This window comes from Panthera tigris, chromosome F2 (assembly GCF_018350195.1).
Source record: "Panthera tigris isolate Pti1 chromosome F2, P.tigris_Pti1_mat1.1, whole genome shotgun sequence".
In the NCBI taxonomy this organism is placed as follows: Eukaryota; Metazoa; Chordata; class Mammalia; order Carnivora; family Felidae; genus Panthera; species Panthera tigris.
In genome coordinates this window covers 1,175,252-1,203,213 of record NC_056676.1, presented here as the reverse complement: position 1 = coordinate 1,203,213, position 27,962 = coordinate 1,175,252, and the positions used below count along the sequence as shown (strand labels likewise).

Here is a 27,962-nt window from a genome sequence, read left to right as displayed (position 1 = left end):
ACGTTATATCCCCATGACTCATTTGTTTTTTTAACTGGGAGTGTGTACCTTTTGGCTCCCTTCACCCATGTCCCTTTCCCCCATCCTCTGCCTCTGGCAGTACCCAGTCTGTTCTCTATATGTATCAGTTCAGGCTTTTTGTTTTGTTATTGTTGTTTTTTGGATTCCACATGTAAGTGAGATTCATGTGGTATCTGTCTTGCTCTTTTTGATGTATTTTACTTTGCATAATGCCCTCAAGGTCCATCCATGTTGTCACAGATGGCAAGATTTCCTTCTTTTTTATGGCTCAATAATATTCCATTGTGTGTATGTGTGTATGTACGCATATATATATGTATGTATGTATGTATATATGTATGTATGTATATATATATGTATGTATATATGTATATATGCGTACATACACACGCACCTATATGTATCTATGTATGTATACACACGCACATCACGTCTTTATCCATTCATCCATTGATAGACCACAAAAGTTGCTTCCATGTCTTGGTTATTACTAATAAGCTAGCATAGAGATGCATATATCTTTTCAAGTTAGTGGTTTTTTTTACCCAGAAGTAGAATAGTTGGACCTTATGGTATTTCTGTTTTTAATTTTTTGAGGACTTCCATAGTGTTTTCCATAGTGGTTGCACCAATTTACAGTCCCACCAGCAGTGCGTGAGGATTCCCTCTTCTCTACATCCTTGCCAACACTTGCTGTCCCCTGCGTTTTTGAGCATAGCCATCCTGACAGATGTGAAGTGATGACTCATTGTGGTTTTGATTTGTGTTTCCCTGGTGATTAGTGATACTGGACTTCTTAGTTTATTTGGAATTCCCACACATCCTTTCTGAAACACTTCTATTTGCTTTAACCTCATCTGCTCACACTCTCTTCACATGCTCACATTTGTCCCCCTTTCAGCCTCCACTTGGATTTTCCTTTCTCCATAATACCATCCCCCTTCCCCATTAGCACCCCCCAATCCGTTTGGTAGATGTTAAGGTTGTGCTATCTCTCGGCAGCCTTAACGGCCTGTGATGATTGAAATAATAACAGTTGTGCTCAGTTCGTCTATGCTGAGCCGAGCAGCATAGCCTGACTTCTCAGCTTGTTGCAGCTGTGGTGCCATTACTGGGTGTGGCATTAAGCCATTTAATGCAGAATGTGATGGAGGAGAAAAATGGTTTTCCTCCCCCAATACTAATTAGTATATTCTAATTGGCAAATAATTTATTTAAAATTTTTAAATTTGAAGGGGTTCTTCTTCAGCTGTTTCCCACACAGATATATGAAATTATATACCTGTCTGCTAATGGCACCATTGGATTTTAAATAAAATTATTTCAGTGTTGCTAAAGAAGGACCATGATTTCATTCGGAACTCTCTTACGTGCAGGAATATACCATTGATTCTGACTGGCGTTTCCGAAGTACTGTCCTCACTCCAATGTTTATTGAGACTCAGGCCACCCAAAGTGTTCTCCAGACCCGGACCCAGGAGGGATCCCTCCCAGTTCAAGGAGCGATGGCTAAGCAGATACGGGCCACCCAACAGCAGTATGACTTCACACCTACACAAACTGCAGGTACCTGTCAGCCTGAACACGTGCCTGCTTTGCACCAGGCAGTATGATCTATGGAAGCAGCCTCCACTGCAAGAACATTGGCTGTAAGAGTAGTGAAACAGTAATAGAAAAAAGTGGTAAGAACCACAGAAAAGTCATGTCAGTCAAAGGAGAAAAGGATTAAAGTTCCTAGAGGTGTCAAATTCTTAGAGTTAGAAGGTGGAAGGGGGCCTCTAGGGGTTGGGTGAGAGGCACTAGGGAGCTAGTATTTAAAGGATATGGATTTTAGGGCATCTGGGTGGCTCGGTCAATTAAGCGTCCAACCCTTGATTTTGGCTCAGGTTCATGGTTGTGAGATCGAGCCCCCCATCGGGCTCCAGCTTAAGATTCTCTCTCCATCTGCCTCTGTATTTCCCCTGTGCAGGCTTGTGAGTGCATGCACATGCATTCTCAATCTCTCTCTCTCTCTCTCTCTCTCTCAAAAAAAAAAAAAAAAAAGAAAGATACGGAATTTTGTTTGAGAAGGTGGAAATGCTCTGGAGCTAAATTGTGGAGATGGTTGCCCAACTGTGTGAATATACCTGATGCATAGAAATGTACACTTCAAAATGGTTAAAATAGTTAATTTGGTGTTCTCTAAATTTTACCACAATAAAAAAAGTTGAAAAGGATTATTTTTGACTGGAAAAAGCAAAAGTTACAGTACATTTATGTTTTGCTTTGGTTTTGTCCAGAAAAGTCTGTTTAATGCAACAAAGTTAAAATCCTTTATCTCAAAAGCAAGTACTGAAGAGCTAAACCAAAATCATTTACTGTGTTTATAGTTATTAAATTTTTCTTTCTTAAATTGTTCACCTGTTTCCTTTGATCAGCAAAGTACAAGTTGTAGAGTAAAACACGTAAATCATTTCAATTTTTTTTTAATTTTTTTTTTTTAACATTTATTTATTTTTGAGACAGAGAGAGACAGAGCATGAACAGGGGAGGGGCAGAGAGAGAGGGAGACACAGAATCTGAAGCAGGCTTCAGGCTCTGAGCTGTCAGCACAGAGCCTGACATGGGGCTCGAACTCACGGACCATGAGATCATGACCTGAGCCGAAGTCGGACGCTCAAACGACCGAGCCACCCAGGTGCCCCGTAAATCATTTCATATAAATATTTCAAACATTTTTCCTTTCTATCAATTTTTTCATGTCTGTTGGTTCTAGAAGTAGGATTGATTTGAATAACTACCATGGATATTTTATGACATTGATGTTAGAAGACATGGATCTTGGTACCTTATAACACAGAAAAGGTGTTACTGCTTGAAGGAGCAGGCGGAGTATTTTCCTGCTTCACAAATGAGGACCTTGAGGCCCAGACACCTGAGCTGCCTCGGGTCGCTCACTAGTAACTGATAGAACTTCTTCCCAGTGTCCCTACCCTGACATGGCTGTCTCCCTGGAGGAGCTGTCCCCATTCCTATGGCAGGTGAGCACACAGAGGCCCCAGGTGTCATCCCCAGGATGAGGCACACCTTGTGTCCCACAGTGTGGCTCCCAGTGTGGCAGGTGCAGTGGTGCTGTGTGGGTATGGCAGGTTGTGCAGAGCTGAGCATGCTGTGACATTTGCAGATGGCAGAAGCTCCTTTAATTGGCTGACTGGGAGCAGTATTGACCCGCTGATGGATTACACAGTCTCATCCTCGGATTCCTCATCTTCCTCCTTGCTGTTTGCCCACAAGAAGAGTGAAAAGGCACAGAGATCACCCTTGAAGTTAGTGGGCCCTGATTTTGGGAAAAAAAGACTGGGACTTCCAGGGGACGAGGTGGATAACAAAGCAAAAGGTAAAGTAAGCTTGCTGAAATGTATTTAAGTTAATGCGGAGGCTTAGATAAAGTGCGTTTCTGACTGCATTCACATTTCCTTGTAACCTGTAAATAAAACCATTAAAATTTAATTCAGGGGCGTCTGGCTGGGTCAGCGAGTACAGCATGTGACTCTTAATCTTGGGTGTTGTGAGTTTGAGCCCCATGTTGGGGGTAGAGTTTACTTAAAAAAAAAAGTAATAATAGTAATAGTAAAATTTAATTTAATAAATGGGCATTTGCCATGTTGAAAGCCTAATTTTAGGTGGACCAGAAAAAGCTATAGAATAAACTGGACTCAGTCCATTCATGTGGTGACTCTCTGAACATCAGGGCTTGGTAAGGCAACAGGTAGGTGATGCTGAGATGAGGCAGAATTAGCAAGTCTGAGAGAGAGAGTGAGAGAGCACCAGAAAGGACCTGAGGAAGAGGCCACCTTTGGGACTAGCCTTGTGGACTTGGGTGTGGGAAGAGGGCGGGTGAACAAGGACCAAGGCAGGAAGTATGGAGCATGTTTGGGAAGTGGAAGGGACCCAGGTCAGCTCGAGAACACGTACTGACCGGCAGGCCCTGTGGCAGTCTGACCAAAGCGGTGGTGTGGGACATGCCCACTGGGAGCATAGAGCAGACAGCTGGGGATATGGAGGCAACCACAGCTGTCTGTAGTGACCCAGACAGACAGCAGGGGTCTCTGGATGACTCCTTAAGGGGCCCGCATGGAGCAGCATGTGGGTTGCCCGAGGGGGCCTGGGAGGCTGAGGTCACAGGCAACCTCCCGCATACACCCAGGGTCCCAGTGGGGGAGATGAGGGGAGACGCGCCACGGGGGCTGCAGGGAAGTGCTGGCAGAACACGCAGACCCCATGCTGAGGGCCAGGGTTCAAGTCAGCTCTTTGGGAGAAGGGCAGCTCTGGGAGTGAGTGGAAGCCCAGAGGAAGAAGGTGGAGAGACAAAAGGTCCCAACATAGAACCTTGGGCAAATGCCAACCATATGAATTCAGGTATAAAGAAGTAAAATCAGGAGCAAGGGTAAATTCCTTTTATTTTTAAAAATGTTTTTATTAAGTTTTTGATTTTATTCCAGTGTAGCTGACATACAGTGCTGTATTAATTTCAGGTGTCCACTATAGTGATTCAGCAATTCTGTACATCATTACCCAGTGCTCGTGATGTTTTAAGTACTCTTAATCCCCTTCTCCTGTTTCACCCATTCTCCCCACCTCCCCTCTGATATGCTTTCTTTTATTTAAGATTTATTTTTAAGTAATCTCTACACCCAACTCACCCAAACTCACAACCCCAAGATTAAGAGTTGCATGCCCTAGTGACTGAGCCAGCCAAGTGCCACTGGTATGCTTTATTTTAAATAAGGGTAAATTCCTTTTAATGGAATCATAGGAACTGAACACATGCATGAAATGCTTTCCTTGCTTCCAACCACTCTGTTTTGCATTTAGTCCCAAATCTGTAGCCATACACAACTCTGGATTGTAGGAGAGCTAAATCCAGCCTTCTTCTGCTTAGCACTCTGGGTTTGAAGGGAGCTCATGAGCGCATTCCTGGTGTGCCCTGACCCTGCTCTTCTGCCTCCCACCCGTCTTCTTTCTTTTATGTCTTCTTCCTCTGCTGTTTCTTTGCCAAACTGTCTTCCACCAGAGTGCACGGCTCTCTGTCCTTCTGTAACTTTGACAATGAAAGCCCCGAAGTTAAAATGAAGTCCCGGAGTGACTGTCACCTTCCCACGGTTCATGAATTGTCTTTCACACCCTTTGTACTTGCTCACCCCAAACCCATGGCCGTGCACCTTCCCGTGGGATTGTCGAAGAGGTAGGTGTGCATCTGGGGCAGCCTCCAGTCCTGCTAATGCATGGTGACTGCCTGTGGCCAACTCTGCTGAACGGGCAGGAGGCTCAGGAACAGGGAAATGCTGAGGATGCATAGTCCACAACTCAAGCTGTTGAGCAGTGTTTCCCTGTCTTCACTGACTTTGTATAGAAATTAAGGCAGTAAGAGGTGAAACCTAACTTTTAAACCATTTTCCTTAAAAGTTTTATATATGAATTTGAAAAAGCTGGAACTGAGTAGGTAAAATGAGTACTATTAGCTATCCAGTTTAATTTGATTAATATATTTGAATCTCCCCTTGTACCTTTGTTGATGTAAAATATTTTGCACACTGTCTTCTTTGGGGTTTATGTATTTTCTTGCCTAGAGAGGAATATTTGAAAATCATTAATATATGGTGGGGGCACCTGGATGGTTCAGTCGGTAAAGCACTGGACTCTTGATATTAGCTCAGGTCATGATCTCACTGTTGTGAGATCAAACCCTGCATTGGGCTTTGCACTGACAGCGAGGAGACTGCTTGGGATTCTATGTCTCCCTCTCTTTCTCTGTCCCTCCCCTGCTCACACACTCTCTCAAAATAAATAAAGAAACTTTAAAAAAAAAGTGGTAAATTAATCCTTATTGTGATACTATTTATTATCCTTAAAACTTAAAAATTTGAAATTGTAACCTAATTAAAATACCATCATTTTCAACCATTATTTTAATTCTTTATTTCAGTTTCCTTTAGTTATTTGTATTAGAGTAATACATGCATGTAGTTTAAAGAGCCAAATACTTTGCCAAAGCTTGTTAGAAGAAACAGTAACCCATTCACTCCTGAAATCATCGTTGTGCTATATGCTAACTAACTTGGATGTAAATTTAAAAATTAATTAATTAATTAAAAAAAGGAAGAAGGAGGAGGAGAAACAGTAACCATACCCGTTTCCCCAATTCCACACACAACCACTTACACCCTCCCATAGCTCCGAACACTGTTTGTATATTACCACCCTGCCTTTTTTCTCCCGTCCGGTATGAGTCGTTCTCTTTTGGCTTTTGCATTATGGACGTCGAGGTCTTGGCTCCAGCTTGTCTGTTACCCCCGTCCACCACACACACCACAGTGAATTCGTCCTGCGCTTTCCTCCTGCGATATTATGTCTTGGTCTTGGTTTCATCATATTTTCCTCTTATTTTGGCTACATAAATATTATTTGTGTTCAAGCCGTAGTGATACTATGATTACTTTTCTTGTACAATAATTTTTTCTGGGCATTAATTATTTTGGTTTAGATTCCTATATATTTATCACTTGTTTTCCTCTGAATTATCTTTTAATGTGTCCCAACGTATAAATGTTTTATCTTAAAAAAAAAAAAATCTTCCTGGAGCTTTTGGGTTGCCCTGTTCCAGGCTGCTTGCTCTCGGAGTCTGTTCAGCCATGGTCTGGACACCCTGCTCATCCTGAGGGTCTCTTCACCTCTCCTGGATCTGATTCTCCTTCCTCGGTGTGTTCCTTCTTTCTGGTGGATCACCTCCCTGAGTAGCTTCCTGAGAAAAAGGGTCAGAAACAGTAAGCTGTTGGGTTTTTTGGGTTTTTTTTTTTTTTTTAAGTTTATTTATTTATTTTGAGAGAGAGTGTGAGCAGGGCAGGGGCAAGAGAGAGGGAAAATCTCTGTATTGTCAGTGCAGAGCCTGGGGGGGCTCAAACTCACTAAACTGTGAGATCTGGCCTGAGCTGAAGTCAAGAGTGGGATGCTCAACTGATTGAGCCACCCAGGCACCGCACCCCCCCCCCACATCCCCCGCCCCCGCCCCAAGCTGTTTTTGATGCCTTGATGCCTTATGTTGCTTTTGATCACACTCACCCCTGCTGGGTAATTTAGCCATAGAATTCTGAGTGTGAACATGTAATCAGGGGTTCCTAGTCCCCAGGGTTGGGTAGGGAAACCTGGTGGCATTCTTTGTGTTGATCCTTTGTAAGAATTGTATCCTTTCTCTGCAGTAGATCTTAAGAGTTTTAGGAAATTTCACAAAAGTGTCCTTTGGTGCATGCAGGTCTGTTTCAGTCCAGTTTTCTGGGCACAAGGAGGGTCTTGTCACATTGCTAACTCATTTTCCAGTTTTGGAATATTTTTTCTTGGATAATTTTGTTGATGATTTCCTCATCCCAGTTTTATATTTGTAATCCTTTTGCTTGGATAGCAGACCTTCTGGATTACCTTGGTAATTTTCTCGTTTTTTTCATTTTGCTTTGTATTCTGGGAAATCACTTCAACCTTACCTTGTAATTCTTTTAAGTTATGATATCATATTTTTAGTTTCCATGAGTTTTTTTTATGTTCCCTGAATGCCCTTCCAGTCCTTGATCCACTGTTGCAATTTCTATTCTTTTTGATAAATGATAAGTTTTGGAAAAATTTTTTTTCCCGGATGGGCTGCTTTCAATGGTTGCTCTTTCCCTATTATTTAATTTCATTTTTGTCTTTCATGTTTGAAGGTTTCCTCACAATGTCTGGTGACTTGGCTTTTTGCTTATACTCCCAGAAGGGGCACTCAAAAGGCATTTGGAATAGCTGCACGTTGGGCGTGTGGAGGTCAGCCTAGACCAGGACGTGGAACCCCATGATGTGTCAATACTTTGGTCTCTGCTTTTGTGCTGGTGGATTACCCAGAGGCAAAATCTCCAGTCTCTTGCCTGCAGGCTTTAGGCCAGGGTGCCAGCACCCTTGGAGGCCAAGAAGGAGGAGGCACTACAGGTTCCGGAAGCCCTTGTGGTCGCTGGTGGAGTAGTTGCTCTGCCTGCAGCCATGCCACCCTGTGCACCCATGGGCCCTGTGTCCTCTCCCAGGCTATCTACCTGCAGCATGGTGGGCAGGGGTTGGGGGCATTGCTTTCTAACCACACCTCCTGCTGTAGCTTCACTTTCCTCCCTTCCCCTGGAGGTGCCGGGTGCTGTCAGACCCTGAGCCTTCCAGGTCTTCTCCACTGTCATTGCTTTGTCCCTCGTTCTCTGCATGGTGGCAGTGGGTTCGGCTGCGTAGTTATAACTTTCTATTCTCTAGCTTCCAAAACTGATTAGTGGTCTCCTGTGCTGTTCTCTGTCATTAAAACAAACAAAACAGAACAACTAGATGAAAGTAAAAAATGGAGATAAGCAAACAATTCCACTTTTAGAAGATTCTAGAAAGGAGGTAAAGCCAACTGCGAATTGGCCATCTGTAACAAACCTGCTTTATATTCTTCAGGTACAGACAGTCGGGCAGAAATATTAAGATTACGCAGGCGATTTATAAAGGACCAAGAAAAGCTCAGTTTGATTTATGCCAGAAAAGGTGTTGCTGAACAAAAACGAGAGAAGGTTTGTATCTGTTTTGAGAATTTGGTCAGAAATACTTATTTTATATCAAAGGATATATACTAAGGAAATAAGCTTCCCATCAGATATTTGTTCCAAAACAAAATTACAGAAGCAGCCACTATATGAATTAAAGTTCCTCTGAACCAAAGATTAGTCCTCTAACGTAGATGCAAAGGACAGTCATGACTCACTGATGAAGTCGCGGGAATCTTGGAATGGGACCCGTGTGGGTAGTCCCATGAGTCTGCGTTATGGTGTGGCTCACAGGCACTGCCGGGACCTCACCTCTGCCCTTTATCTCAGACTCTCACTGCAGTCTGGCTTTGTTCTTCTCTGTGTACAGACTGGCTTTCTCCATGTGGTGGAGACGGATGCAGCCCCCACTCATTCCTGAATCATCTTACAGCTTTAGCCTCTGGGAGGGATTGGCCAGAGCCTTGACCCACCTTTGGTCTGGGGCTACTGTGGAATCAATAAGCTGTAGTGAGAGGGGTGAGGCCACATTACAACCAGCCCCTGTCATGGGGGGTGCCTGGATGAAGAGGGAACGGTGAGCCCAGAGAAAGGGGTGGGCAGGTTGGTGGATGGTTCAGGGCTATCTGCTGAAAGCAGGAACTTGAGGACCTTGTGTGGCATGAATTAAACATTTCTCAAAATGTGGAAATAATGAAAGAGGTTGTTTAGCCATAGCTTCAGTATTACTTACGAATCAGTAATTATGACAGAATTTTCGAGAAAGATGAGATTGTGAGTTAACAAAAAAAACTGGCTTTGTATTAACTCAGTTTAAATCCTCAATCCCTTAATTAACTTCCACATCTGAGTATGAAGTGGCCGAATGGTTCCACTATATTGTCTGTGGTAAGAAAATGCACTTTGCATCTTTCTCTGGTCTCTATAAGTCCAGCTATTCTCTTGAAGAAGAGGGTTCAAAATTTCAGTGCCCCGGGATCCTCCTACGCTACCTGTCAGCTGCTCCTCCCCACCTGCGGGGCATTCTGCTTCGCCCACCAGAGAGGTAGCCACAGCCCCTAATTAAACCTGAAACCCAGCTGGGCTTGCCTGAAGGAAGTAAGAGGCAGACTCTGAGCAGAGGGAAGAGATAAAACCAGGATCATTGGGCAGAAATCACAGGGAGATATTTTGGTCTGACACAAAGAAAGTCCTTTTAATAATCAATAAATGTGGAACGGCCTGCTGTGTGGGGCTGCTCATGCCCTGTGAGGCGCGTGTTCTCATCTGAAGGGGCTGACCTCTCAGTAAGGATGCGTGGTGGTGATCAGGCATCGGAAGGCCATGCACTTCATTTGTTGGGAGCATTGTGCTCAGTGTCCGGCACGACTCTGAATGCTAGGGGTACAGGGGTAAATATGATGTAAGCGCTCGCGGGGCTACAGCCCAGCGTGTAAAACAGAACAAGCCCAGAATGAGTTAAGATTATAACAGGTGCGGCGTTGGAAATTAACCAATGTAATGAGCACGTAGGGGAGACTATTAAGAGGAAGTGGGAAAGGAAGCCTCTTTGCAGATGATGTCTGCAGTGGGAACCAAGAGTGAAAAGCTGTGGAAAGACATTTTAGGCAGAGATGAGCAGGTCCCACAGCCCTGTGTGGTGGGGAGTGGGGGTGACTCAAGAGCAGGTGCAAGGTCAGCCTGGCCTGAGCAGGTGAACAGGCGTTGGAGGCTGTGGTGATCTCACTGGGCCTTGGAGCCCAAGATTTTTCTAAGAATTAAAAGGAAAAACGAGCTCCTGGGTGGCTCCGTCAGTTAAGTGTCCATCTTTGGCTCAGGTCATGATCTCACCGCTCGTGAGTTTGAGCCCTACATCGGGCTCTCTGCTCTCAGCACAGGGCCTGCTTCGGACCCTCTCCCTGCCTCTCTCTCTCTGTTTCTCAGAAATAAACATTTTTTTAAAAAAATAGGAAATACAGCCCCCTGAGATAGCTTTAAAAAGTTTTAATTCAAGTTCTCTGATTTTAGATATTCCCATTACTCTGTGATGCATATTTAATTAATCTTTTTGCTGTTCATTTACCAGTGATTTTTATTTTGGATTTATTGTCTACCATAGATTGGTAAAGCATAGTGACCAAACTGTTTTGGATAAAAATTGTCATCAGGTTCACCTTTATGTTAAGGATCATATTTCATGCACTACTGATTTTTTAAAATAAGAATTCTAATCTTCGTTTTTTATTTCTAATGATTATAGGAGATCAAGAGTGAGTTAAAAATGAAGCACGATGCCCAAGTCATTTTGTATAGAAGTTACCGTCAAGGAGACCTTCCTGACATTCAGATTAAATACAGTAGCCTGATCACCCCCTTGCAAGCTGTGGCCCAGGTTGGTCCTTGAACGCTGCATTCTTCTTTTGACAGATAAAAACTATTTAACAGTTCCACGGATCTACTAGGTGTAAGAAAAAATGGCTGATGCTATTCTGTAACATAACTGAGGTGTTGATTTGTCTTAAACAGTGGATTTGGTTAAAAGACATTGGTCCAAGTCTTGGCTCTAAACCTTCTTCTCGCTGGTGCAACTTACTTCAACTCATCCAGAAGATAGCCCTGCACTTGGGGTCCTTGTCAAGACACTTAATGCTCTGAGCCACAGTGTCTTCATCTGTAAAACCAGGGAGCAAAATCTGTTCTTCTTACCAATAATGTTGGTCAATGAAATAATGTGTAAAAAAATTACTATAAACTTTAAAGTGCTAAGCCACTTGAATCATTGCTTATATGGGATCCTTTTGGTATGGGGGAGGGGCGGGAATCCAGGGAGTATCAGTTTATGGGTGGGACTAGTATTCTTCCTTCTCTGTTAATTTTCTTAATAGTAGAGGATTGGAAATATTTTTCTAAGTCATTAGGGTATAAAAGTATTGAGAGTGAATGAAGTTTCTAGCTGAGTTCTCTGACAAAAACAGGTATATATTCCCCAAAAGGCCAATTAAGATTCTTTTGACTTTTATCAAAATAATTTTTAAAGTTGAAGAGTACTATAATATATATAGGTGGCATTATGTTAGGTGCTGAAATATAATGCCATAAATTTTATTGTAATTAAATTTTCAGAACTAAGGTTGCATATAGTAGGTATGTCTGCATCGCCTTTTATTCTTTTTTAAGCTTTTTATTTAACCTAAATAATTGTAGATTGACAGGAATTTGCAAAAATAGTACATATTCCCATGTACCCTTCACCCTCATGGGTGGTATCTTATATAACTGTAATACGTTATTTCGATCTAGAAATTGACGTAGGAACAAGAGTATTGACTGGACTGCATTTTTCCCTGCATTTGTGTGTGCGCGTGCGCGCGGTGTGTGTAGAGAGACAGAGAGAGTCTATGCGATTGTATTATACACGCTGATTCATATAACTACTGTCACAGAAGAAAGAACCCTTGTTTGTCACAGAGTGCTTTCACATTTCTCTCATTAGATCCTCTCAGTAATTTTGTGACATAAAGGCAGTTGTTAGACACATTTACAGATGAAGAATTGAAGTTAGCAAAGAATGGATGTTATGATTTAAAGCAGCATGTCTTGCTGGGTGTGCAACTAAGACAAACCCCAGCCCTGTGTTCTGATTCCTGGCCCCGTGTTTTTCTCCCCCCCACCATTTCCCAGTTTTTCTCGTGCCTTGCACACATGCATTCACATCACTGCCTCAGAAGCGGTGCTGCCACCTGCTCTCCTGGGCATGGTTTGCACCTGCCCATGTTGGAGAGGTACATGGTGTGTACGGATGGTAGCAGGTTAAAAGCCTGATGCTGCGTAGAGACCCACGTCCAAGTCAGTTCACCTCACTGGTGCTTGGAAAAAATTAAGATGCTGAATAGCGTTTCAAAAAAAGGACTACATTTTTTCTGTTCTTTGAGGAGGAACGTGTTTCCTATATTTCTCAAATTCCAATACTTTATTTATTCAACACATGTTCTGTATGGAGCATCCTTCTGGATGCCAGGGACTCCTCTGAGCACTGAGGTGCAGCTGTGGACAAAACAGATGAGGCTTCCTCTGCTGTCCGGGGGCTCCCCTTCTTCATCATGAGCCTTGCATGTGAGAGAACTAAAGGGGAACCAGCCGGGATGGCACACGTCCAGCAGCAGCATTCTGTTCTCCGAAGATGTTATTTATTTTAATCATCACTGCATTACTGTAACGGCAGGAGCATCTGGGACTCCCTGGGAAATGAGAGAATTTGTGCATAAGACTCGAGAATTGGGGTTGTAGACCTGGGAGCCTGTCTGCCACGGGTTCGGTGAAAAAAGCAAGTTAGCGAACAGCAGATGTGTGCATGTCCATAAGAGACCAACCTGTGCAGTGGCTGTCTTCATGTAGTAGAATTATGAGTGATACTTACTTTCTTTTTTCCTAATCTATATTTTCTGAAATTTTACATTGCAACCATACAACTTTCTGTAAGACAAATACATTACTTAAAATAAATAACAAAGAACAGATCAAATTGTACTTTTTATTCAGACAGTTTTATCAAGCAAAATAATTTTTAAATTTTATTCATGCATTTGTGCCTTCATTTAAAAAATATAGACCCTGCACGCCAGGACTATTCTTAATACTGGTGTCATAGGCACAGATACAGGATAATGTTCCTGTGGTCATGGAGTGTGAGGGTTAATGCCAAAAAAGATGCCTTTAAAGGTAGCATGCTTTTAGGGCTGAAGCCACCAAATATGAAAAGCACAAAAATGGCTACTGATGGTTTTTAACAGTTTAAATTGTCATAATGATGGGACTTTGAAATTTTAAGTTGGCATTTTATTTAAGCTTATCGCTTAGTTCTCTTAAGCTTTGCAGTAATGCTGATGTGAGGATAGTACCTAAAAACTTCACTTAACCTCTCTGAGAGACCTTCCCAGTTACGGCACTGATCACTTCATGTGTATCTTGGCTAATCCTCACTACAACCCTGAGATGTGTTGTGTTATGCCCACGTTAAAGATAAGGAATCCAAAGGTCCAGACCCACTCGTGAGTTAAGCTATGTCTACGTATGTGATTAAGTTAGCTTATATACTTGTGGGCCCCAAATCCATGGTACCACAGATATATTTGGTTAAATTTCAAATACTCCCCACGTCAGTGCCTGATAAAACTTTCTAAACAAAACTGAGATGTAAATTAGATATGTTTTCAGGAGTTTGTATTTTCAGATAAGCTCTGATGGTAGTAGTAAATTCTATAGCATTTTTACTTCAGATCCTAATTTGTCTGTTTTGAATATTTTACAGAGAGACCCAATAATTGCAAAACAGCTCTTTGGCAGCTTGTTTTCTGGAATTATAAAAGAGATGGATAAACACAAGACCGTGTCTGAGAAAAACATCATTACTCAAAAGTTGCTCCAGGACTTCAATCATTTTCTTAACACCACGTTCTCTTTCTTTCCACCTTTTGTTTCTTGTATCCAGGTGAGCATCTACACATGTGCTTCATAAACATGCATTATCTACTTTGCCATGACCTGACTGTGTCACAATAACTTCATTTGTTCCACAGGCCAAAGCACAAGGTGTTTTAACAATTTAGGTGTATTCTGTATGGTTACCTCTTCCCTGATGAGGTGTAATTTATTCGTTTTTTTTGTTTTTTAAACAAACTTATATGGGCACCTGGGTGGCTCAGTCGGTTAAGTGTCCGACTTCTGCTTGGGTCATGGTCTCGCAGTCTGTGGGTTCGAGCCCCGCGTCGGGCTCTGTGCTGACAGCTCAGAGCCTGGAGCCTGCTTCAGATTCTGTGTCTCCCTTTCTCTCCGCTCCTCCCCTGCTCACGCTCTGTCTCTGTCTCTCTGTCTCTCTCTTTCTCTCTCTCCCCCCCTCAAAAAAATAAACATTAAAAAAATTAAAAAAAAAAAACTTATATATGGCAGGATAATTAGAAATCAGCCTTGGTGTAAAAGTGTTCTGATTTTTAATACGCCAGTCCCTTTAGTGTTTTGGTTAAACCCTGTATGTTGTTAGTAGTTTTTCCTTAGGTACTATTTCTCCAAATTATTTCCTGCCTCCTGAGTGCCTTTAAGAAATGTTGACTGAGCACATTCCTGACTTTGTTGTAAGTTGTGGGGACAGTGAGTGATGGAAGAAGCACAAATTTCTGCCCTCCTAGAATTACAGTGGGTGACAAACAATAAACAAATACAGAAGATAACATAACATAGTAGTGTCATCGAACTTGAGTACTACAGGAGTACTAAAGTAATGTAGGGTAGTAATGAAGCAGGGAGGGAGACAGCCTCTTGATCGGGGTGGTGGCTGTGTACTTAGACCGAGTGGTCAGAGAAGGTCATGCTAAGGTAATACAGTTTGAGCAGATATTAATAGAGGCATACTTTGAGTTACTACTTAAACATGCTTATTGGAAGGTTACTTTTTCATATAAGAAATGTTTCCTCTGCCATTCCAAACACGATCATTACAAATTCCCTAATGGAAAGCCTTTTTTTATTTTTTATTTTTTTAAGTTTATTTATTTATTTTGAGAGAGAGAGGGAGAGAGCAGGGAGGGGCAGAGAGAGAGGGAGACAGACTCTCAAGCAGGCTCTGCACTGAGAGCACAGAGCCCAATGTGGGGCTCAGACTCATAACCCTTGAGATCATGACCTGAGCAAAATCAAGAGTTGGACGCTCAACCGACTGAGCCACGTAGGTACCCCTAATGGAAAACCTTTTCAATTCATTTTAGTATTTTTATAACTAGTAACCTCCCTGGGGTAATATATATTCTTGGGGCGCCTGGGTGGTTCAGTCGGTTAAGCATCCGACTCTTGATTTCAGCTCAGGATATAGTCTGATGGTTCACGAGATTGAGCCCTGTGTCAGGCTCTGCACTGAAGGCACGGAACCTGCTGGGGATTCTCCCTCCTTCTCTCTCTGCCCCTTCCCAGCCTGTATGCTCTCTCTCTCAAAGTAAACAAATAAACTTTAAAATAAAATAATGTTATTTAATATTATTTATCAGTAGCTTTGGTTTGCAAACTAATTGGGTAATAATTCCCTGAGATGAAACACTTGGTTTTCCTGTTTTGTTCTTTCTGATATAGCATGAAACTATTAGTATAGTTTCTTTTTATATATTAGTTCTATTTTTATTGGTTTATAATTTACAAGTAGAATTCCTTCATTATTTTCCTCCTGGCTACACTAAAGATAAGACTTGAGAAATTGCATTGAATCAGTCAGTATTTCAAAAGAAGTTTCTCTTTACACTGTATTCTGAAGTGATTTTTTAAAATCTGAATTCCTAGTTTTGTCCCTATATTTATTTTTAAAAGCTGTTTTTTTCCATTGTTTTTTAAGAGAGTCATTAACCATCATTAAGTAAATAAATTACTTCTACTCGCTCTAGAGCTTGCAATTTGGCATCGCCTTTGGAAAGAGCAACATGAATGCAAGTTAGTGCCTGCAATTTGCAGCATTTGCTGTTACAACTTTGTTTGTGGTTCATTTCTGAAACTATGATTATTTTCCCTCTCTCCATGACGTCTTAGCACATTTGGTATGGCATTTATGTGACTTCTTGTTCTAGCAAGGGGTAGGGTCTCTTTGAGATGCCACTGCCCCACCATGACATCTCAGAATGAGTTTCTTGTCTGCTGCATATCCTGTATTTGTCAGACTATCCTGATTGTATCCCAGTCAGTGACTGGCAAACAGATGTTAATTTGGTTTAATTTAACAGATGTTAAATACATTTATGCTATTCATCACTTGTTTGAACTTCATATAAAATTTTAACTTTCTTGGGGCGCCTGTGTGGCTCAGTTGGTTGGGCATCTAACTTTGGCTCAGGTCATGATCTCCTGGTTTGTGAGTTTGAGCCCCACATTGGGCTCTGCACGGACAGTGTGGACCCTGCTTGGGATTTTCTTTCTTTCCCTTTTTCTGCCTCTCTCCTGCTTGTTTTCTCTGTCTCTCAAAACAAACTTTAAAAAACTTTTTTTGGCTTTCTTAAATTTTTTTTTTAATGTTTATTTATTTTTGAGACAGAGACAGAGCATGAATGGGGGAGGGTCAGAGAGAGAGGGAGACACAGAAGCAGAAGCAGAAGCGGGCTCCAGGCTCTGAGCCGTCAGCACAGAGCCTGACACGGGGCTCGAACTCATGGAGTGTGAGATCATGATCTGAGCCGAAGTCGGAAGCTCAACCGACTGAGCCACCCAGGCGCCCCTTGGCTTTCTTTACAAAACATCTAATGAGGATATTTTATGTGTAAATCTTTATTTAACAACTATGGAATATTTGAAATGAAGAAATGGCCCTTGCCTTCACCTACTACAGTGAGATAAGAGTCCAAACAAAAAATATTGTTATTAATTCTATTAGGCAGTCATCATTTTACAAATTAGACTTCATTACTTTATTCTCTTTTGGAATTTATAAGAAGTGTAATCAGTCAGCTGAAGTTTTTTTGGCTTAGCAAATCACTCTTTATAAAGTAAAATGATACTGTCAACAAGATTATACAGAAGAGTCAGTCTTCTTGAAAATATACTTGCAGAACTCAACTTAAATTGTGAGAATGCATTTACATATAGAGGAGTAATATCCCAGTAATAGTTGTTTACTTATTTACAACTATTTCACAAAAGACTTCTATTGGCAATGGGAATAAATCTTAATGTCAGGGACAACATTGTTTACTACAGTGTCTAGAATATAGAAGGCATTCAATAAATATTTATAGAATGAAATGATTCCTTGAAAATTAAAAGTATATTTATTTTAAAATAGTCTTGTGTAACTCAGGGTTTCTCTCTCTAAATTAGCAGATGTTATCTCAATATCTGACACCTCAACTAAGACTGAGGCTTCACTGTGTTATTAATTAATTTTATATGGATTTTTTTTCCTGTACCACTAGTTCCTTCTAATAGACATTTTTGTTTGCTAGCTTACTTTGGAGAATCTGTATTCTTTCAAGACCTCTAATGTAGCATTTAAGTTGGCTTAGTTAGACTTAGTAAGTAGTCCATGCATGGCACAGCTGGGAGGAAGGTGGTGTGGATGTGGCTTAGTGGGGACTGTCTTTACTGTCTTTTCCAGATACCTGCATATATGTGCATACACAGACATACACACCCACACAAGAACTATATGCATACATTCAGCTGTGTTTTAATGAAGATGCTGCCATACTGTTTTTTTTAATCAAATGTATTTTTTTTAAGTTTATTTAATTTTGAGAGAGTGTGTGTGCATGTGCATGTGAGTGGGGGAGGGGTAGAGAGAGAGGGAAAGAGCATCCCAAGCAGGCTCCATGGTGTCAGCACAGAGTAGAATGGGAAGCTCAATCCCACGAACTGGGAGATCATGACCTGAGCTGAAATTGAAAGTTGGCTGCTCAAATGACTGAGCCACCCAGGTGACCCTGCCATACTATTTATATTGTTCTGCATATTGATTTGTAGTTTATTTTTTATTGGTGTATATAGGACCCTCAAATTGAGAGTTACAAAGTAAAGGCCAATATAATTCCTGAAATCCTCTTATTCAATATTATTGTGAATAGGTTAGCCCCTGGGTGGAAGGAGATGGGAAAAAAGATGTTAATTAGAGTAATGGAAATAAGTACCTACTTTCTGGTGTTTGGATATGAAATCTGTGTTTCAGCTGCTTTTCTCACCCGTTCAGGCTAAATATTCCTGGAAACTGCAATTGATGCCTAGATATATAGAGCATATAATTTTTCATAATTTGCTAGTACTTTTCTTTAAAGTAATCTCTAAATTGATAGTGTAAAAATCAAAGATCATTTCCTCCTTTGAGCAAGCTGAATGTTGAGGAAATTTTGTTAATAGAATTACACAGAGAAATTTTCTGGTTCTATCACTACTTACATCAAAATGTTCTTTCGTGTTTAGTAAAATGAGTTATTCACTTGTGAAGATACGGTCAAAGTATCACAGCCTAAATAGCTGCGTGTGTTTGTGGTTTCGTAGGAAATCAGTTGCCAACACACAGACTTGCTGAGCCTCAACCCAGCTTCTGTCAGCGCCGGCTGCCTGGCCAGCCTGCAGCAGCCCGTGGGCATCCGCCTCCTTGAAGAGGCCCTGCTCCAGCTGCTACCACCAGAGCCACCTGCCAAGCGGTTTCAGGGGAGGACTCGCCTCTCACCTGATGTCGTCAGATGGATGGAACTTGCTAAGTAAGCTTTGTGATCCGCTGTTGGGGGAACAGTAAATTTGACTAAAGTAATACACAAAAATCTTTTCATTTTGGCAGAAAATGAGCAAATAAAGTTGATCATAACACTTTTGTGAAATTTTTTGAAAAATCTCCCTGGCTAAGTACCATTCCATGAGTTAAGAATAGTTGTCACAACAAGGAATGTCTTGCTCCAGGAAAGATTAATTAATTAAACATACACAGTCCTTTTAAAAGGACTCAGGGTGTTAACTACCAAGTTTAGTTTCCTGTAAAGTGTGGCCGTTACTTAGTTTTGTATGTTTTTACTGCTTTACTTAAATGGAATTGAGGATAATTTATTTTCAGCAGGACTCAAACTCTTTATAGACAATTTAATCCAATTACTTTATTTAGGAAAAACAAGTTCCATTTTGTCATTCTATGCCATTTTGCATTATGTGTGTTTTTTTTCCTTACTTGTGGTTTCATTATAAAAAAGCCAGTGTCTAATTCTGAGAAGGATGTTAGATTAGGTTAAAATTAAATTTGAACTTATATTTTTTAGTGCTGATTTTTAGATCTTCAGTTTCTAGGAAAAAAGAGAATAAAAGTAAAGGTGAGGAATCCTTGTACTATTCATATCTTAACTGAGCATTATGTGTGAACAAGACATTATGTCAGGTGCTAAGAAGAATTAAACATATCTCCCAGACACAAAAGTAGCCAACCAGTAGGAAATATATGTACTTTCCTGTATAACTAACCATAACATGAAATGGGAGGTGGTGAGATCTCTGAGAGGCAAGACAGAGGGCAGTTCAGAGGGTGCGTCTTGGCTAATACTGCTTCTGTCTAAGGAGCTGTTGTTATCCTGTTGTTCCAGATGTGTAGATGAACAGTCAGTAACAGTTTGTATATTTAATATTTTCAGAGAATGAGAAACTCGTGTGTATTTTCTGGGTAAATGAAGCACACAACTTTTAGAGCCTAAACTTTAAACACTGTTTTCTAACTTTATTTAATACTTCTTCATAGTTTACATATAATATTTTACATTCCTTTCAAACAGAGTAGTGAGAACATAATTTTGCCTGTTGATGATTTGGGTCATCATTTTGACCATGTTATAGTGCGTATCATCCTGGGACCATGGGGCCAGTGCAAGGTGGATGTGAGACTGATCTCTTTTCCAGCTACTGAAAAATGTTTGTAATTCTCATCTCCTCTTGAGCTCTTGGACTGTGAGCTGTTGTCCTACCTCCCATCTCCCCACCTCTGCCTCTGACTTGTTACCCATAAGCCTCTATGAGCAGGGCAAAGAGAGGGCTGTGTCTACTAGATTTTTATCTAAATTTGGAATCCTTAGGCTCTGAGAGAGCTCATGGGGCTTTTTTGATGTAATAAGTACATGAGATTTCATACCTGCGAAAGGACCCAACTGCAGGAAAGCCAAGGAGGAAGCAGTCCTCACTGGCTGGCCAGGTGACTGCAGCATCAGGAAGAGATAACATTTGTGTTGAAACTTAAAAGAGGGGGAAAAAAATTGTAGGGGAAGGGAACAAACTTATTAAAAATTTACTTGAGAATATCTTAACAGAGGAAGTTTGGTTGAAGGGATAAAGTAGATTTTTGTTAATGTGAAGAGAAGAATGGGTGCTCAAGCATATAGTAAGGCTGTAAGAAAATTACTTGTCAGTAGAATCAAGATGGCCCATAGAATGTGGATTAAAACATGGCTTTATTAGAACCAGGATTAATTTTTACTCACTCTGGACTCTTGGCTATGTTCCAAATTTTAGGTCTAGACAGGATTTCAAATAGGTCACCCACTGGTATGTGCATTATTACTGTAATGGATTAACACAGAATGGTCTTATTTAATGACACAATTTACCCAGTGTAAACTTACAATATTTTCAGATTTCACTTTAAATGCTCTTTAGAATAATCTCTGCTTCCTGTATGACTAAAGTAGTAAAACCTAATGGTAACTTCATAGTGTGTAAGATTTTATATTTATAGAACAAAAAAAAACATATATCCTTTTTGGCTAAGATAATGTGACATCTGGATTTAATATCATTTCATTAGAATAAAAACTTAAAAAATATTGACGTAGTCATTGATTTGGACTTTCTTTTTGGCTTGTTTTTAGACTGTATAGATCAATTGGAGAATATGACGTCCTCCGTGGTATTTTTAGTAGTGAGATAGGAACAAAGCAAATCACTCAGAATGCGGTATTAGCAGAGGCAAGAAGCGATTACTCTGAAGCTGCTAAACAGTATAATGAGGTAAAATTGATCACTAGCAAATATACCAGTTGCTTAAGCACTTTTGTTTTCTGATTGGAAAAACTGTTACCTTTAGAATTTAGAGTTTTGTAATGTTTCAACTTTATTCCTTGGTTTTTACACAAAAATTAGTAGCAGAGAATAGTTTCATAACAACAAAATGTGAAATAACTATTGCTTTATCTTTTACTCTTTTTAAGAAAACATCATTGAATAAAAGAGAAAGCATTTCATACCAAATGCTGTAAAACTGTTAAGATGTTATTTCAGTATCTGCTGTTATTCTATAATTTCTCTAAGGGTAGATTGTTTTCCTTCAGTAAGTAAAAACTTTATAAAGAGATAGGTAAAAATTGGTTTGGAGATGACTAAGTTCAGCTTTGTACAGTTTGTATTTTGAGTTGCCAGTGGCTATCTAGGTATAGATGTCTAGCAAGTAGTTTAAATTCAGAGTCCATGACCTATCAGATTCTTGAATGAGCAGTCCGGATTGTAAAAGTCCTTTGCAATTTTCTGTAAATGTCCTATTTTCTAATTTTCAATCTAAGAGCTCTTTAAGTAGTAAATAATCCACAGTACTGATTCAGATCAAATTTTGGGTCATTCAGAACCTTCAGTTTATTAATTGGCTTCATTGGTAAGTTTCTCAGAGAAATCGTTTCCTCTTGGTTGTTATGTTGATTTGTTCCTGTGAGATTTCTTTTGGTTTTTTTTCTTCCATTTAGTGTTACTCTGTTTTCTCTTTTCTCTCCCCTTGTCATAAATCTGAAAATTATTGTCCTTAGCATGAATAGTTTACTACCTATAATACAAATGTTTTCGTTTATATTCCTTCCAACTTTTAAAATAACTGTATGAACTTTTCTTCATGAGGCTCTCAATAAACAAGAATGGGTAGATGGTGAGCCTACTGAAGCTGAGAAGGATTTTTGGGAACTTGCATCCCTCGACTGTTACAACCAGCTTGCTGAGTGGAAATCATTGGCATACTGTTCTATAGTCAGCGTTGACAATGAAAACCCTCCAGATCTAAATAAAATGTGGAGTGAACCATTTTATCAGGTGGGTAGAATTACATTTGAAGTCACTGAGATAAATATTATAGATAGCTGTTTTCTAATTAATGAAATTGTTTAAAACTTTTCAAAAACAAGGTAGTAGTTATAAAGCATAGAACATTTGTGTAACCTGACTCCCCCCAACAACTCCATAGTATTGTTAAATCTCTGTAGCCATTTTTTTAATCTCTTTTTTAGCCACTTTTGGCCACTCCTTTCCAAGTAAATGGGATGCATTTAAAAATAAACATTAATATCCGTAGTATAACTACATGGAAGAATATTTCTTGGTGTCTCTGCCCTGAGACACAGGATACACATGGGGTAGCCCTTACCCCTGGGGTGACATGGTTCCCCTCCCATGGGATCACCCCAACTCTTGGAGGGAAATGACTCACCTGGTCCCCACAATGCAACTGTCTTGGCTGTGCTTGTAGATTCCTCACTTGTGTGTAACATCCAAAGATCTTTCAGCTAAAAGTAGCTCCCATTTTCCATACAACATGTTTCTGTGTATTTTGTGGTTACAAAAATCAATAATTTTAAGTGAATGTGTCCTAAGAATTGTAGTTTTAGGTTTGAAACATCAAACATTGTCACTTTGGATCTAAATCTGGACCTACAAAATTATACCAATGGATATTGTAGTAATAAAATAACTCATATTGTTTTTCTGAAGTTACAAGTAGTCTTCTCTTCCTTAGGAGACCTATCTACCTTACATGATCCGCAGCAAGCTGAAGTTACTGCTTCAAGGGGAGGCTGACCAGTCCCTGCTGACATTTATTGATGAGGCTGTGAACAAGGAGGTTCAGAAGGCTCTTATTGAGCTGCATTATAGTCAGGAATTGAGTCTTCTTTACATCTTACAAGATGATGTTGATAGAGCCAAATATTATATTGAAAATTGCATTCAGATTTTTATGCAGGTAATACAGATACACCCATCTGAAATGTACCATTTCTATCATACTTTTAAGTCCATAAACTCATGAACAAAAAAAATCAACACACAAAAAGTTTCTTCTAAAATCTTTTCACTTTGTCCTTTGTCTTAATGCATTTTTTTAAATTTTATTTTTTATTTTTTTAAAATTTACATCAGTTAGCATCTAGTGCAACAATGATTTCAGGAGTAGATTCCTTAAGCCCCTTACCCATTTGGCCCATCCCCCTCCCACAACCCCTCCAGTAACCCTCAGTTTGTTCTCCATTATTTATGAGTCTCTTCTGTTTTGTCCCCCTCCCTGTTATTATATTATTTTTGTTTCCCTTCCTTTATGTGCATCTGTTTTGTCTCTTAAAGTCTTCATATGAGTGAAGTCACATGATTTTTGTCTTTCTCTGGCTAATTTCACTTAGCATAATACCCTCTAGTTCCATCCACGTAGTTGCAAATGGCTTAATGCATTTTTAGTCCCTTTTGGTTTTCTGTTTAAGAAGTTCTTTTTTTGTTTGTTTTTTTGTTTTTTGCTTTTCCTTGGGTTTTATTTTTTTCTTCCAAGATTTTGTTTAAATTCAAGTTACTTAACACATAGGGTTGTGCTGTTAAAGAACACTTGAGAGTAGACTTTTCATCTAGAGTGGCTGAATGGAAGTTTGGTTGCTTTGTGGAGGGTATGAACTAATCTTCCCTGATCATTTTCCACCATTATACCTTCTTTCCTTTTTGCTTTTATGAGAATCTTCTGATATTTGGTTTTAAAGTCAGTGTCTTTATAGAGCCTATTAATTAACATTTATCATTGGCTGATATTGATCATAGAAGCATATTCATTCAGTATCGTTATTTTTAAAAATTTTTTGAATTTGCTTAATAGAGGAAGTTTATTGGAGAAGAAGGAGTTGGCTTCTGTAGTTGGCAGTTTTACTTTATAGGATGTTGTGATTTTTAAAAACTGGTGGTCAATAGAGGCAACAGTAGCCCAGTTGTATTGATTTTATTGACTTCATTGAGCCAAAATGTGATTAAAAACCTGAATTATTTAAAAAATTTTAAACCGTCTGTTAATTGCTTCTATGAGCTAATTATTAACTATTCTGAGACACGTTTTTGTAATTGATGTAAGGTAGTTGCTGTATTTCATGTTTTAGGGAACTGTATTAAAATTTAAAGTAGGAAATTGATTTATAAACAATGTTAAATATCTTTTTTCTAGAATTACTCAAGTATTGACGTACTCTTACACAGAAGTAGACTCACCAAAGTGCAGTCTGTACAAACTATTATAGAAATTCAGGAGTTCATCAGTTTTATAAGCAAACAAGGTAATTTTTTTAGACTACCTTTTTTTCTTTTATACTTACGGAAAGGTTTTGGTATGATTATTTTGCTTAGTGAAAGTGAAACATGTACTGAACGTGTGGGTTAGAAAATACTTTGAGTTCACGCTGCAAATACATATTTTGAGGTCATTGAAATAAATGTTTAAGATGGACAAGCACTATTCTAGGCACTGGGGATGCAAAGCCAAATAAAACATATTGCCTAGCTTGAAGAAGCTTTCAGAAGAGTGGGGTAATCCCCACACGATATGACCCATACCGAGGCAGAGGGATTTCCCATGTCAAATACGTAAAACAGAATCTGCCCTGGACTGAACGGTGCAGGAGGCTCCTGGAGAAACGGCCTGAGTTGAGGGTGGAGAAACAGAGGGGCTCCCAGAAGACCTTTCTTCTCGAAAGCCTGCAGTGGCTCAGAGGGGCTAGAAGTTCAGTGACTGGGTTCCACACACCCTGGCCTGAGGGGAGGTGAAGCTCCTGGTGGCAGTGTGCAGACCCTGAAGGTCTTCTGCTACAAACAAGTGGAGTTTATCCTGGCACCTGTGAGAGGCCACCCAGAGTCAAAGGGAAAGAGTACGTCTTTACGATGGTAATATGTCTTAGTCATAAACTGGAAGTTCAACTTGTGTCCTCAATAATTTAAAATAATTGTGAAAGACCCTCTCAGAGTCCTGATAAAAATTGATATTCGTACATATCTACAATTAATCATTCTCTGCTTTAAATTTGGAGAATTCTTTTTCAAGCGCATGTTATTGACAGATCATTCATTAAGTGTTTTCTACTTTCTAGGACGTATGTTAATCTTTTTTTTTTCTATAATGCATAGTTTTTATGACAGCCTTATGAGAGGTAGATTCCTTGCTTTTTCATTTTATAAATAACTTACCTAAGCTAATATGTGAAAGACTCAGATTTTGAACCCAGGACTGTCTGATTTAAGCTTATGCTCTTAACCACTACTTTCCCACCAACAGAAAGAAACTAAAGCTTTAAGCATTATCAGTGTGAAATTTAAATTTCCTGAGGGTTGTCATGAATCTCTTGAGTCCCGATTGCTTTGGTTACTATTATTACCATGTAACCTTGTACAGGTACCAAGGTCGGAGGCAGTATTTCGTCATTCAACACAATGATGCGTCTCCGGCTTAAGTGATGAAAATTCACAAAAATTGCGTAAACTAAGACTATAATATAAGTATCCCTATGCTGATTCAGATCAGATTTTGCCAACAAGAAAATTGGCTGCAGCCCTATGAAAGGTTTTCAGGTTTCGATCCTTTATAGATTTTGGAATTGTAGATGAAAGACTGTGGATCTGTGCTAAATGTAAAAGTTGTGTATGTTTATTTCCCCATTTTTACTCTGTGTCTTAAGAAATTGAGTTGTAATGGCAACCTATATTAGGTTTACTATGGTAACTTTGTATTCCTGTTGTGAAAGACAAAACAAAAATGTTTAATTTGGTCAAGAAATTTGAATTAAGTTTTTATTTACTAATGGCAGCCCTACTTTGTAAGTTGCTCTTATCATTGAGCTGTGGATATAGCCATCTTCTAATATTTTTAGGTAATTTATCATCTCAAGCTCCCCTTAGGAGACTTCTAAAAACCTGGACAAACAGATACCCTGATGCTACAATGGATCCAATGAACATCTGGGATGACATCATCACAAATCGGTAAGATGTGATCTCTTTTTTTTTTTTAATGTTTATTTCTTTTTGAGAGAGAGACAGAGTGTGAGTGGGGGAGGGCAGAGAGAAAGGGAGACAGAGTGTCTGACGCAGGCTCCAGGCTCTGAGCTGTCAGCACAGAGCCTGATGCGGGGCTCGAACCCACAAACCATGAGATCATGACCTGAGCCGAAGTCGAACGCTTAACCCACTGAGCCACCCAGGCGCCCCAAGATGTGATCTTTTTGAACTGAATGTGGATTTTTACGAAATTGCCAGAATGGTTTGTCTCCAAAATGGGTGTTTAGGAAAATGTGGGGTGTGAGCCTAGTGTGTATAGATCAGGCTCATCTTGCTGATTTCTCGTGTAAATTGTTCTCATACAGCTCTCCATGTCAGCAGTGTGTCCTTTGTCCCAGCTTATCCCCTGCCAGGGAATTGCTGCCCACTGACATTGAATTCATCGTGTGCTGGGAGGTTGATTGTGAACACACTGTTGGCAGTGAGAGAAAGCAGGGGAGCAGCGGGGGCAGTGGTCCACCTGCTTCTGTCTCAGGGCCAAATGTTAGCAACTGAAATGGCAGCAAAGAAAACACTGCTTCGTGATTTGTTACTATTCTATTATAATTTGGATTTTTGACACTCGTGCCTCCTACCTCCTGACTCTTATTTCATAACTGTATGTATCACTTTACCAGATTTGAGATCATTTTCATACGCTCAGCTTTTCCTTGCCCTGTGGAAACCCAGGTAATCCCTGAAGCAGATACTAGCCATGTATTTCAGAGATAAGGCACCAGAATCAGAGAGGTCGTGAATTATTTTGTGCAAGTATGCACAGGAAGTAGGACTCAAGGACTGTGGCCCCGTGTGGTGTTCTTGCCATTATATCCTATTTCCTCTGCTACTACAGGTGTTTGGTTTGGTTTGGTTTGGTTTTTGCTTTTTATTTTTTGTACTTTTTTTTTTTTACTCTTTATTTTGAGGTAAGTTCTTATCTGTAGAAAAGTTGAAAGAAAAGTAGAACTCCCATGAACGGCGTACTTTTTACGCAGTCCAATGTTTTCAAACATTTTTAACATGTAGCCACATTAGCTTTTTTGTTTTCTCTCCCGACACATACATAATTATGTTCTGAACCATTTGAAGTTAAGGTACATATATGTGTCTCTTTATCAGTGTGCATTTCCTAAGAGAGTATTGTTTTATATAACACCAGTACAATAATAACTTCACTGTTTTCCTTTTTAATACAGCCCCAATTTCAGTTTTGTCAGTTGTCCCATTAGTGTCCTTTAAAGCATTTTCTCCCCTTCTAAGACGATATCCAGCCCATAATCTCATATTGCATTTAATCGATATGTCTTTCTGGCCTCTTAATCTGGGACACTTTCCTAGCCATCTTTTATGACATTGACGTTTTAGAGAAATGTTCCTCAGGTTGCGTTTGTATATTCTCACGGTTAGGTTCAGGTGGTACATCCATAGTTAACATACTACTTAAGTGAAATATTTTCAGGGTATTACATCTAGAAGCAGGATGTACATGTGCTTTTTACTGGTAATAGTAATTTTGATTGCCTGGTTAAAATATTGTCTGGTCTTTCACACGAAAAGATGCTCAATGTTAGTGATCATCAGGAAAATACAAATCAAAACTACAGTGAGATCCTACCTCACACTTGTCAGAATGCTAAAGTCAACAACACAAGAAACAACAGGGGCTAGTGAGGATGTGGAGAAAGGGGAACTCTATTACACTGTAGGTAATACACTGCAAACTGGTGCAGCCACTCTGGAAGGCAGTATGAAGGTTCCTAAAAAAGTTAAAAATAGGGGCACCTGGGTGGCTCAGTTGGTTGAGTGTCCAACTTCGGCTCAGGTCAT

General features: G+C 39.9%; 1 protein-coding gene across 3 annotated transcripts in view; it reads left to right on the top strand.

Moving 5' to 3' along the window:
• Positions 1–27,962, top strand: part of PRKDC (protein kinase, DNA-activated, catalytic subunit) — a 214,760-nt gene that overhangs the window by 133,963 nt on the left and 52,835 nt on the right. For all 3 annotated transcript variants that reach the window (XM_007085581.3, XM_042972680.1, XM_042972681.1), the window contains 11 exons: positions 1,398–1,587; positions 3,185–3,397; positions 8,500–8,612; positions 10,825–10,956; positions 13,873–14,052; positions 18,579–18,784; positions 20,921–21,059; positions 21,933–22,121; positions 22,822–23,046; positions 24,277–24,385; positions 25,970–26,081. In XM_007085581.3, the coding sequence (XP_007085643.2) occupies positions 1,398–1,587; positions 3,185–3,397; positions 8,500–8,612; positions 10,825–10,956; positions 13,873–14,052; positions 18,579–18,784; positions 20,921–21,059; positions 21,933–22,121; positions 22,822–23,046; positions 24,277–24,385; positions 25,970–26,081 (1,808 nt within the window). The remainder of the gene's footprint in view (positions 1–1,397; positions 1,588–3,184; positions 3,398–8,499; positions 8,613–10,824; positions 10,957–13,872; positions 14,053–18,578; positions 18,785–20,920; positions 21,060–21,932; positions 22,122–22,821; positions 23,047–24,276; positions 24,386–25,969; positions 26,082–27,962) is intronic.